At 37.3% G+C, this 13,251-nt stretch overlaps 1 protein-coding gene across 1 annotated transcript in view; it reads right to left on the bottom strand.

Moving 5' to 3' along the window:
• SLC44A5 (solute carrier family 44 member 5) overlaps positions 1–13,251 on the bottom strand; it is a gene marked incomplete at both ends in the record, with an annotated part of 394,265 nt that overhangs the window by 41,073 nt on the left and 339,941 nt on the right. Inside the window, 4 exons of the mRNA XM_082863282.1 lie at positions 999–1,122; positions 4,400–4,460; positions 5,289–5,417; positions 11,500–11,584. Of these exons, the coding sequence (XP_082719408.1) occupies positions 999–1,122; positions 4,400–4,460; positions 5,289–5,417; positions 11,500–11,584 (399 nt within the window). The remainder of the gene's footprint in view (positions 1–998; positions 1,123–4,399; positions 4,461–5,288; positions 5,418–11,499; positions 11,585–13,251) is intronic.

Here is a 13,251-nt window from a genome sequence, read left to right as displayed (position 1 = left end):
GAATTATCAGAGTGAACATACTTAGTAACTACAGCATAGTCATTCTTTTCCCCCATGTGCCTCAATTACAACACCTCCCCCCTCTTCCCCTAAAGTTAACCATAATCCTGACTTTTGTGATAATAATTTCCTAGCTTTCTTTTTAGTTGTACCATTTATATATGCATCATAGGGTAATTTAATTTAGTTGTGCTTACTTTAAACTTTTTCATCAATGGAATTGTACTATTACTTTATGATTTCTTTCACATAGCTTTATATTTGTGAAATTCATCCATGTTGCTATCATATTCTAAACACACAGGAACTGCACTATTCTACTCGGACTGCTAAAATCTTTTGAGAAAGAACAATAAATTTTTTACAATGCCTTTATTTTTTACTTTAAATTCAACAACTAAGCTATGAAATGGTACTCTGTGTGTTTATATTTGTGCACATACAAGTCTGTGTGCACCCAGGGAATTGTATTTCCCAATAACGTGGAACACCATGATGCATACAGCCAAGGGAAACAGAAAATTTACTTCACTGTAGTTAGTCCATAGAAATTCGACACAGTACTGATAGAGCAGCATCATGGTTGTTTCACCTTTCTTAAGGCCCCCTTCCCTTTAAAATATCTAGCAGTTTTATTACTTCAGTCATTTTTTAAAAATGGTGCTTTAGAAAAGCATGGGTTTTTAAAATTATGCTTATTCAAAAGTAAATTATACTAAGGTCTTGCGATCTGTTTCCTGATGTCTCATTTCTATACCTGTTGATAATGAAAGACTTAACCATTTTGAAAAACATAATTGTTCTTTCAAATTCATTCTGCTTTCTCCTTTACTTGGCTTTCTTAATGAACACATACCGAGTTCTCTAATCCACAGTGACATGGATATTTCAGAATAATACATAATTCTTCCTCCATAACCCTTAACCTAATGGAAGTTTTAGTTTGGGGACAATAATGGGATGCATCAAAATTGAAAATGGGAGTGTAAACAACATACTTTGCAGCTGCCCTGAGTTCTACAGCATTTCTTGTCTTTCCACTTCCATCTTCAAACACTGTCTTATTTCCTACAGTTAAAGTGCCATTTTTAGTAGAAAAGTCAGGGAAACATCTCTGGAGATCTGTAAAAATAAATTAAAATTATGATAATCACTTTCTTCCTTCATGATGTCCTCCCTTTCTTAAGCCTTCTGTTATTTATAATCAAATTCTTACTAGACAATGTATAAATTGCTGAATATAGATAATTGCCCATTACTTGATAATCAGATTTTCTGATGATTCTGACTGACATGGAAAGCAAATACAATCATAATCTGAAGCTACATTTAAACTTGCTGATTATTTTATACATGGTATATTCATCAAGTAGCCATAAGAAGGACACACAGCACAGGTTTTATAAGAGTAATATTGATAACCTCTCTCTCATGGTAAACACATTTTAATAAAAAGGCTATATTTACTTGAATGATTGGATGAATTTATTTTGTTATTTTACAAAATTCTTAGATACTCCTTGAGTGAAACCTTGAAAACCAGAGTTTAGTGAACATTTCCTTGGGAAATAAGAATCAGCGCAAATTTTAGGTTACTAAGACAATTGAATTTTTATTTACAAAGTCTGAATAATTTGTCTGTCTTCCAGCTCATTTACAAGTTTTTTTATAAGGGGCTGGAAATGGGAATTCTAAAGCTATCAAAAATGGCCCACACTTTGAAAACTAGCATTTCTGAGAAGAGTTAATTTACCATTCAATCTTCTATGTGCTTATTTTTAATTATACAGAATCCTTGACTTTTTACAAATCTTTGTTACTAAAAATGTTTTAAAACCCCAATTTTAAATGAAGAGGGAGGAGCAATCAGAAATGGATAATTTTTATATTTTTTCTTACAAGAAGTATCACAGACTTGCATGGGTTCGCATAGAGTGTAAACCTGAAAATATGAAAGCAGCTGATATAGAGAAAGAAGAAATATGTCCTTGTAAAGCTTTTCCTGACTTTCCTTTTTTAAAATGGTCTGATCTACCCACCTTCATGTTCCGTAGCTTTTATAATCGGGGTGACTGCCCTCTCTCTCTCCTGCTCTTCCCTGGCAAATCTGACATAGTAGCCTCTACCAGATGCTTCCATTCCCTCTCAATCCAACTGTATTTCTGTCTCCACCTCTCCATGCAAATTAGCCTCCCAGTGATCCCAGTGACCTCCTAGTTGCCAAAACCTCCAAATCTTTTTTAGTCTTCATCCTGCTTGAACCCATTACCTAGCACAGTGCTTGGTACATAGTGGAACTCAGTAAGTATCTGCTGTTGAATGAATTAACTTTCTCTTGAATGAGTCTTTGACATGGGAGACAACCCTTTCCTTTCAAAACTCTCTTCCCTTGGTTTACAGGCCCAGGTTCTCTCCTGCCTTCCCTTCTTTCTTTCTGTGTACTCTTTCTCTTTCTCCTCCTTCAACATGACTGTTCCCACGTACAGAACTTGTTCTACATATTATATCTGGGCAATAACTCATCTAGTCTGTTAGCTTTAATTACTAAATATGCTCATTATATATTTAGAAAGTAGAGAAAATTTTATGAAAGAAGATACAAAACTGTACATAGTTTTACCATCCACAGTGAACTATATTAACCTTTTGGTGCATTTCCTCCAGTCTTTCTTCTATAAGAAATTTTTTTTTTGAGAGTTATAATTATACAGTACATGAGAGGTTGTGCCTTGTTTCTTTCTTATAATATTACTTATTTCCATTTATAAAATCTTTAATGAGTGAATTTTATTAGCTGCATACTATTTTTTCAAATACTATACTTAATCCTCTATTGGGGGGATACAAGTGATTTCAATATCTATCTTAATGTTTCCTTCACTAGACTGTGAAGGACTGTGCCTTACTCATTTTTGTATTCCCAACGTACATTTCATATTGTGTGATTTAACCAAACTACACTTATAAGGGCAGGACTATATGTTATACTTTTATACCTATTACATCTTCAGTGACTAATGATTCATTTTTACCGTTTTGCATAAAAATTTGTAACATTCTTCTTGACTACAGACACTTGTTGCCCAGGACTTCCTGGTTAAATGCAGTTGCTTGCCAGGCCTACATCTTTGCTGCAGAGTTTTAATGATCCAGAGAAGACTGATGGGAGCATGTAAGACATTATGCTTGATGGTAGCTACTTCAATGGTACCTGACTTTCTACTCAAACTGATGACTGCTGTCTTTCTTCCATTTTAAAAGAAATATGTACTCATTGTGGAAAAACAGAGATATAGAAAAAAGAAGAAAGAGAGAAAATGGCCATAGTTTTGCCACCTCCAAAACAGTCACTTAATATTTTGGCATATTTGTTTCCAATCTTTTTCTTTGAGTAGTTTTTTTTGGTGGTTGTTTATTTTAATTTATACAGGCTTGTCATAATTCATATAGTATTTTTCATTTTATGTAACATTGTAACATATACACAATACTTATAGGTAAAAATTATAAATATTTCATTTAATGAATACGTCATAATTTATTTAAGCATTTCCTTGCTCTTGGATATTAGAGTATTTCCTTTTGATTTTCTTTGTCTTTTCTTTTTTTGGAACAACACTGTGATGGACATCTTTATGTAAAGTTTTTTCTCTGTTGTTAGAATTATAGCCTTAAGAAAGGAAAATGAGTGATTATTTCATTTTCTTCTAAACAGTTAAATAAAGTTTATAGGGGCTTCCCTGGTGGCGCAGTGGTTGAGAGTCCACCTGCCGATGCAGGGGACACGGGTTCGTGCCCCGATCCGGGAGGATCCCACATGCCACGGAGCGGCTGGGCCCGTGAGCCATGGCCGCTGAGTCTGCGTGTCCAGAGCCTGTGCTCCGCAATGGGAGAGGCCACAACAGCGAGAGGCCCACGTACCACAAAAAAAAATAAAGTTTATAAATTTTAAAGAAATAAAATGTTGATGCATTCAGGAGACATAGAAATATTTCAACTTTCAAATTATAAATACAAGTATATGCCCCACCCTCACTCCCCAGTGTCAATTTCTCAACAAACTTTTTGGCTGAATTCAGGGGTGGATGTGTTAGAGTGTGTCTGTGCTTATGTGTGTTCACAGAGCACCGAAGAATCAACCTGAATGGGCTTTTAAAAATCAATTTTCAAACTTTTTTGTGTGTGTTTAAGCAGCCAAACCTAAAACCTCACCAAGCTCCAGTGGAACATCCCCAGCTGGAGCCAGAATGGGCTTTATTCTTCCTAATTAACTCTGGGACCCTGGGCCAGCCATAGGACCATTCCCGGCCTCAGTTTCATCAACTGTGAAATAAGGGAATTGAATTAAATAACTTCTTGGTAGATTCTGTGTTTCTAAGGTAAAATAATAGCCACTTACAAGGTTTGCTTGGAAAAATCGCTGTTGGACAATCATCATCCAGTAAAACTTGTGTGAGAGTCTAAAATTGAAGGAAGAGTATGTTAACATTTTAAAGATGATGTGATGACAAGTTTTACTCTTGATATAAAAATTTTGTCCTTTAAAAATTCAATTCCCTAATAATCTCCTTATCCCAAATTACACCCCTAATAAGAGTAATTGTAAGATTATCACACACACATACTTGTTTGACAAACATTCTTAAATACCCTAACTGTAGTTCAATTGAATCAACAATAATAAAGTCAGACCTGCTGAAACCAAGGCATGTCTTTGAAGGTGTGTATCTTTGTCTTAGTTATATCCTTAGTCTCTAATCCTTTAATTTTTTCCTGGAAAAATGGCATCTTCTCTAATTTAGAAGCCATTACTACTAATTAACACAATAAGGCTTTAGAAATCCCTTATAAATCTTAAATCTAGGTAGTGTTTGGGGACTTTTTAAATGAGTAATTATCAAACCAGGTTTGGAAGTAAAATTCTTATTACTAAGTAGCCACGGAGCTTTATCACCACATTAATGAAATGGTGACTGCAAATGACATTTAGCTCTTAGCTCTAGACAGCAAAAAATCCAAGTAGAGAATTTGCTGGTGTCAGGGAATAGCTGATGCTAACTTACCAGACCTAACAGTCTTGTATAACACCCCAAGTCTACAAAATGATATGGTATAAATTGTGTGTGTGTGTGTTTGTATGTACATGTGCATTTGTGTTTTAATGAAATGGTACCGTTAGTAATCACTTCCAAGAAGATTTTGGAGCTTGATCCGTTACAAATGCTCATGTTACACTTGCGATTGAAACAAGGTAAATTCTTTCTAGTTTTAAGCTTAAACACACATACCTTCGCAGGCTTAAGAAAAGCAGACTTGCAGAACTGGCTGTAGTATGTCCAGTCGTTTCTGTCTTTTCTGTACATAAATTGTATTTCCATGTAGGTTAAAAATTTTTCTGGGCACTTGGAGACACAGATCTGTGAAATAAAGAAACACAATGGTGGGAACTGAATTGAGTTGAACAAACCAAGGAATTATCTACAAGGTTAAACTTCTAAATTACCCACCACTATAAAAAAGCAAAGCACCATTTTCCATCTAAGAAACTTAAATCAATTCTCTAAACTTACTGTAAAAAATAAAATTTCATGTACTAGTATTCAACCTCTACTCCTTGCCCTTCGATGTTGATGTTCTGTTAAAACAATAAGATGCTGTACAATGACAAACTTACTTTTACCTTCTGATTTGACATAATTGTAGATCTACATGCAGCTGTGAAAAATAATAGATTCCACATACCTTTCACCCAGTTTTGGCCAATAGTAATAACTTGCATAACTATAGTACAATATTACAATCAGGAAACTGATATTGTTACAATCCACTAACCTTATTCAGTTTCCACCAGTTTTACATGCATTCATTTGTGTGTATGTGTGTGCAGTTCTATGCAATTTTATAATTTGTAGATTTGTGTGACATCTTCCATAGGACAGTGATGAACTTTTAATGAAATATTTTTTCATGATTTTCTGAATTAGTAGATAAGAGCTTAATGCAAGATTAATTTCACCTGTGTAGTTTATACATTTTCAGGGTTGGAATCTTGCTTTCTTTCCTTTATGTGAATACAATGGTAATTTAAAACGCTCCAAACATTGATAACTTATGCCGCTAATAACTATCAGTGCCAATGAATTCTCAGAACATAATTGGAGGTTTTATTACCATAAGAAACTAACAAAATTAGGGCTATTTGTGGCAATCAATCATTATTATTGTCTTTCAGCAGCACCAGTCAAACATGGGCAGAGAGGTCACTGATGCAATTATCTTACATTAATTAACTTTGGGGGCCTATTAATGCCAAACCGGATGGCCGTGCTAGTCCACAGAGCCACCGTGGAGTGACTGCAATCCAATTAGTAACTCCACAGAGAGAAAGCAGAATCAGGGAAGATGCACTCTGTTGGTTTTGCTTTTGTTTGTAATAAAAAACCAAAGATCATGGGAAGCCATGGGAGTTGTAGTCAATCCTTGAACATTCCCTTCCTCCACCTTCAGTTCCTCCTTAGGAAAGGCTTCTCAGCTCTGATTTGCTCCATCTCCCTACCGTACTTTGGTAACCATTCTCACTGACCAGATTCTAGCTCAATCCCCACTGGTAGTTAGGTAAAAACACGGCTGCTGAGGTGACATCTCTTTCCCCTTTTTTGGGTCATGTCTCTGCTACACGAGGACAATTGGTATTGACCCCACAGCTAAGGTAGTAGGTAGATAACTAAATGGGTACCTCAAAAATCTCACAGTTAATATTGTTTTGTAGCAGCAGCAGTCCAATTTCTTTTAGAAGTTTTGACAAGGTAAACAACTCATCTCCACATTCACACCTCCGGGTGCATTTTCTCTTTCTCAGTCTCCTACACACATATGCACACACACACACACACAAGCACATACACACATTCACACACCTCTAGAGGAAATATTGAAAGTCTCACAGGTATCTTTCTATAAAAACTGAAGAACTGTTTAGGGACATTCACAGCAACCAACCAACATGCTCACATTTTTTGGAAGAAGACTGAGGTCATTGCCAATGCGAACATCAAAAGTTTACTCTGATCGGGGCTAAGCTGAAAAAACCATTAACGTATTAGGAGCTACCTCACAGACATTTAGACTTTGGCAATTTACTTACATGACTCTGAAAGATAACTGAACTAGCCCCTTGTTGGATACATTTAAATGGATTTATAAAAGTGAATACTGAATATACTAATGTTTTCATAGGCTTTCAATGATGGTAGGAGCTACTGAGTTAAGGCTATGATGATTTCTGTATTTATACATACACACACATACAATGTATACTACACATATAAAAGTGCGGTGTATGCAACATATAAAAGAAAGTAATTTAAGTGGTAAAAAATGTTTTGATAATGAGAATCACATCAAATTTCATTCCAGACACAAATGAGCTGTTAAAAAACAATATAGCAAATGTTCTTTACTCTCTATCAGACCAATTTGTTCACTTCAAATAGGGTGCTGATTAGTAGCAATCAACATATAATTAGCCAAAAATGAAGGTCACACTGAGGTTGGGTATCCTAATTGATCAAGGTCTGTCCTTTAAATGCTTATGACACATGTCTGGACCATGCTGCATTAACAAAAAACATCATGCGTAAAAATATGGCTTGGATCAGTAGACGCACTACTGCCTGGCAGACTGAAAGCAATCCTGCATTATTGGCAGCTAATATATATTCTGACTCAGTTCTGATTCTTTGTATAAACACAAAGGGACATTCTGAATATAGTTCTTCATCATTATTTTTACATCTTCCATTCACATAGGGTTAACATTCTAATATAAATTAGGATTTGGTGAGTGGAAGAGAGAGTTACACTGAAGGTTAAAACACTACAATTTGCCATGAAGAAAGGATAATCTAGTAAATCTAGTAATTTATGTAATCTAGTAATTTGTGAAATGTAATAAAAAGCATAATGTGCAAGGATTTTTTGTTTCATCATGGGAATGATGTATTTGTATAGTGTAGTGGAAAATTTTCTAGACTGGGAATGGGAAGATATTCTCTCATTCATTCATTTACTCATTCACTCAACAAATATTTATTGATCACCTACTCTGAGCCTGTTCTAGGCACTGGGGACACAGTAGTGAACAAAACGGATAAAAATCCCTACTTTCTAATCCCTCTAGGGGAGATGGTTAACAACAAATAAACAAAATTGTTTGCTATGAGATGGTAGCAGGTGTTATGGAGAAAAATAAGGCTAGAAAGAAGGCCAGAGGATGAAAGGTACCAGGGTGGGATTCTAATTTTAAATAGGTAGTTAAGGGAGACCTCAACAAAAGGTAATATTTGAGGAAGACTTGAGGAAGACTTGAAGAAGACTAGTGATCTAGTCATCTGGAGAAGAGCAGGCTAGGCAGGGAGATCAGCAAAGTCTAGAGCTATGAAGTAGGCACTTTCCTGGATCCTTTGAAGACAACAGATGGTCAGTATGACCCGAGTGCAGTGAGCACAGGGAGAGCCATAACATATGTGGTCAGAGTCGGGCAGACAGTGAAGAACTTTGTAGGCCATTGTTAGGACTTTGGCTTTTAATATGAGTAACTTGAGAAGCTATTGAGGGGAGGGGGCTTGAGCAAAGGAGGGACATAATGTGACTTACATTTAACAGGATCACACTGGCTGCTGGGCAGAAAAGAGAGTCTAAGGGGCTGGAGACAGGGGCAAGAAGAGACCACTCAGGAGGTCATTGAACTAATCTAGCTGGTTCCTTGAAAAAAGGAGGAGATGGTGAAAAAAGGAGGAGTTTGGTCCTGGGTATATTTTGAATGGAGACCAGAGGAATTAGCTCACAGCTCAAACATGAGTGTGACAGAAAAGAGGGATCAAGGATGATTTGATGGTATTTACAGCTGTAATAGAAAAGACCGATGGGGGGTGGGGAACAATTTTAAGGATAAAGTCAGAGACTAGGAATTGAGTTTGGACATGTTAAATTTGAGATGCTAACTAAATATCCCTGTAGAGACATGGCATAGGTGGTTGGATAGAAAGATCTGGAGTTCTGGGAGCAGACTGATCTGGATAGATAAATTAGGAAGTGCAACATATAGATTGTGTTAAAACTACAAGATTAGGTGCAATCGCCAAAAGGAATAAATGTAGGTAGAGGAAACTCCAGTGTTTAGAAGATGCTGGAAAGATGAAGAGAAACCATCAAAGAAGACTGATAGGGAGTAGCCAGAGAGTTGGGAGGAAACACAATGTTGTGCCCTAGAGGGCAAGTGAAGAAAGTATATTAAGGAAGAGGGATTGATTAAACAGTGCTGTTAGCTCAAGTAAATACGGATTGAGAACTGACCATTGGTTTAAATAGATGGAGATCAATGGTATCAATATCATTTGGAGAAAATAGAGTAGGAGTAAAAGCCTGAATGAAAATGAGAAAGGAGGATTTAGACACATTGAATATAAACTATTCTTATGAGGAGTTTGGCAAAAAAAAGAGGCACAGAGATATGAAGCAGTAACTGGAAGGGGATGTGGGATCAAGGAGAGAATTATTTAAGATGGCATGTTTGTCTACCGATGGGGATAACTTAGTAGAGAAGGAAAATGGTAATAAAAGAAAAAAACAGAAGATTTCTGGAGTTGTGTGCTGGACTTTGTGAGCGAGGATAAGATCTAATGCACGAGTGGATGGGCTGGCCTTGGGCGCACAGTTTGTTCCTCCACAGTAAGAGCAGGGAAGGTAGAGTAAATACATGAACACAGATGATGACAGGTAGGCAAGTGGAGGTCAGTGTGGTAGCTCGTAAAAGTTGTCTTCTGAATGCTTATACTTTCTCAGTGAAATAGGAAGCTAAGTCAGAGGCTGACATGGAGACTGGGAAGGAGGTCTTGGAGGTTTGAGGTGAGAGGAAAAGGTGTGAAATTGTTTTCTAGCAGAGTAGCTAGTGAATGGGCAAAGGGTCTCCTGTGTGATTTGGGGACAGCATTAAGGGCCCCCTTGAGGTTAGTGGTCCTTAATTTAATGGACTGTTGTGTGTGTTTTCTGCAAGAACACACAGCTGCCTGGGTTGAGGCATGGAGTAGGCAGAAAGCTGCATTTAGCCATGAATGATGTTCTGCCAGGGAAGTACAAGTAAACGAGAAGGGGCAAAAGAACTGAGGGTTTAGATAAGGGAGTTATTTTTTTTTAATTTTATTGAAGTATAGTTGATTTACAATGTTGTGTTAGTTTCTGATGTACAGCAAAGTGGAACCAAGAGGAAGCAACTAAGTCAAAATCTTACTAAGTTTTTGAGGTAGTGGTACTGCCAAATTCATGACCTAACCTGAAAAGGCCTTTCACTGTTAATATAATCTTTGAGGTTCTAAACTCGCACAATAGGAAGAAAGTTTCAAAGCCACATGGCCCCTAAGAGGGTATATTTCCAATGCTCAGCAATGGTGTGGTCTGAGGCTGACAGACAGGAAATAACCTTTCAGGTGGTTGAGCAAAGAATCATAGGATGTGATGGATAAGGAACTTCCTTCAGAGGACATGATCCAGGTAGGTCGAATAAAAGACTGTTCTCCAGTGCCATGCACTAAAGACCACTGTGCATTTATACCTCCTCCCTTTCTGAATGGGAGCTTGTATTCTAATTTTCCTAGCCCTGTTCCCCCTTGTGCATTTAGTGTCAAGACCTGATGGAGAGACTATCCATAATCCATAGATCCTAGACTATGGGTTAAAGATAGTACCACATGGGATTCTGGGTTGTCTCCCTTGGGAAGAAGGGTGTTCTGGAGGACAGAGGGATAGACTATGGAAGAAACAATGAAGTGTGTCCCTATTGTTTCATTTGTTCATGGTACACAAGAGGCTGCTCAGCCCACAATTACATTGCTTTATTCCCTCCTTCTTGCATCTTGGTGTGAACAAATAAAACTAATGAGTCTATGGCATGTAAGTAGAAATGCACTGTGTGACCCTACTGATCCAAGGCTTTTAAGAACAGGGGTGCTTTATTCAGCCTCTCTGTCTTCTTCCGGCAACTGGATGCTGCTCCTGCTGAGGACTTAAGGGATGACAGAGCCACCAGATGAAAAGAGCCTGGAAGAGAGTTGCCCATTGACCACAAACACCGCCTTTTACTCTTATATGACCGAAAAGAAACTGTTGTTTTAAGTCACTGAAAAACGGGTTTATTAGTTACAGTAGCTGGCTTTATTCTTCCTAATACTGATCCTGAGAAAAATATCTTCACTTCTCTGGGCTGCAGTTTATTCATTTATAAAAATAGGTGGTTAGACAAGATAATCACTGAGGTTCCTAGTAATACTGCTTTTTTAAAATTGTATATGAACAAACATGAGCTTATACTTCTGTCTTCCCACCTTCCATAAATTCATCATTAATCACACACACCCAGAACCCAAATGTAGTTTCTCAATTCTTTCACCCAAGAATATTCAAAATCGCTAACATCACCAGCGAGGCATTTTTTTTTTGCCTTACCTGTCTGGTAGGGCACTGTAGGTTTACCACCACGGAGGGACTGGTACAGCTGAGCAGGTTAAAGTAAAACAAAATGGGCTTGTTCCTAAGAGAACAACATAATATTTTTAGTGACTGTGGAAATATTTCACATCATTTCAGCCCCTGTATACTTTAATATAACATAAAATTTAAAAATCGGCTTCATTTTCCCCAGACAGTTGCAAAATATTCTCCAACTCCCCTTTAACCTGCCTAACATTTAAAGCACCTTTTGGTCATAGTAAAAAGTTGAAATAATCAAATTGTCCATCAACAGGGGATTGGTTACATAAAGAATTCCACATCCATAAAGTAGAAGACTATATTGCCATTGAAAATAATGTTGAAAAATGTTTAATGTTTTAGCATGGAAAAGTGAGACCCAAAGAGATCACAGGAGAGTTGAAATAAACCAGTGGGGTAGAAAGAGGGCAGCACTGAAGCAGCCTGTCATGGGAGAACATGGAGTCAAGTAAATGGGCTTGCATCCTCCTGGTGGTACCTCATCTGACAAGAGACTGGAGGTGAATCACCAGGGATAAAGCCAAAGGGGTTTGGTGGAGGGCAAGCCAAAGGTGATTTCTCAAGTCAAAGAACTAGTCAGTGAGGACTTCCCCAGAGAATTTCCACTTGTGCACCATGAGAGAGCCAGTCTTTGGATGCTTACCCCAAAGACAGAGTTTATGGATAGTCAGTTACATCTTAGCTGCAGTAGCAACAACCATGTGGGACTAGGACAGTGGCCAGGAAAGTAACAGATACTCTTCCTTCTATCTGTCACACACAAAGAAAGAGCTAGGACCAGGAGAGAGGGAAGAGAAGGGAAATAGCAGAACAGGGCCTCTCTCCCACTCTAAGTTCCCTTGCAGTGTTCAAACCTGAGCTGGGGAATTGGAAGAAGCAAGATTCAAATTTTAAATTGGACTGCCCTGAACTTTTTAACAATAGAAAGTATTTAGAAAGCTATGGAAGGAAGCTACCCAAGATGCCAAAACGAGAAGGAAAGAAATTTGAAAGAACATTGTTAAAGGCAATAATAGGGGAAAAATAAACCCATTTCATGTTTGTAATCCCATCTAGATGGATCAAGAATCTGGCTATAAATTCATATACAATATGCAAAAGGCTACTTCACGATTCCACAAGAGTGAGCTTGGCTCTTTCACCACCCAAGCAACTATATCTTCTGCATGTGATTCAGATTTGTACCCAAGCAAATGAATAAATTATTACATGTCATGGATCATTGGAGTCCCTTAGGAGTAGTTAAAATGCTGAATGGTAAATCAGTAAGTGTCACGAGTCCCCCACAGGTAAAACTGATTTATAAACTGCAAAATGCTACATAAACTCAAGTTATTCATCAGATTATGTGATCCTCAAGGGTAAAGTTTGTATCTTATTCATCTTTATACCCATCTACCTTGCCAACACTTAGCCGAGTACTTGGCCCATATTAGGCACTCATCAGATGTTGCAGAATGGATGAGATCAATTTCAGAATAAGTTTTTCAATATCTTAGAATCCTCCTTAGTTTTTTGCACAAATCTATAGTCATTCTATCAAAGTCTGTCTGATATCTTTAAACATCAGTGGCCCTCAGATTCCTTAGGTACAAAGTAGATGGCAATGGTTGCAGCTGAACAATTCTGCAAAAGTGATTGAGGAAGTAACTCATTATTTAACTTGAATTATATTTCCACCATGAAACAACAAAATAGAAGCAACTA

The sequence above is a fragment of the Leucopleurus acutus genome (genome assembly GCF_964270905.1).
Source record: "Leucopleurus acutus genome assembly, chromosome: 2".
In the NCBI taxonomy this organism is placed as follows: Eukaryota; Metazoa; Chordata; class Mammalia; order Artiodactyla; family Delphinidae; genus Leucopleurus; species Leucopleurus acutus.
This window is presented reverse-complemented; position numbering and strand designations above follow the sequence as displayed.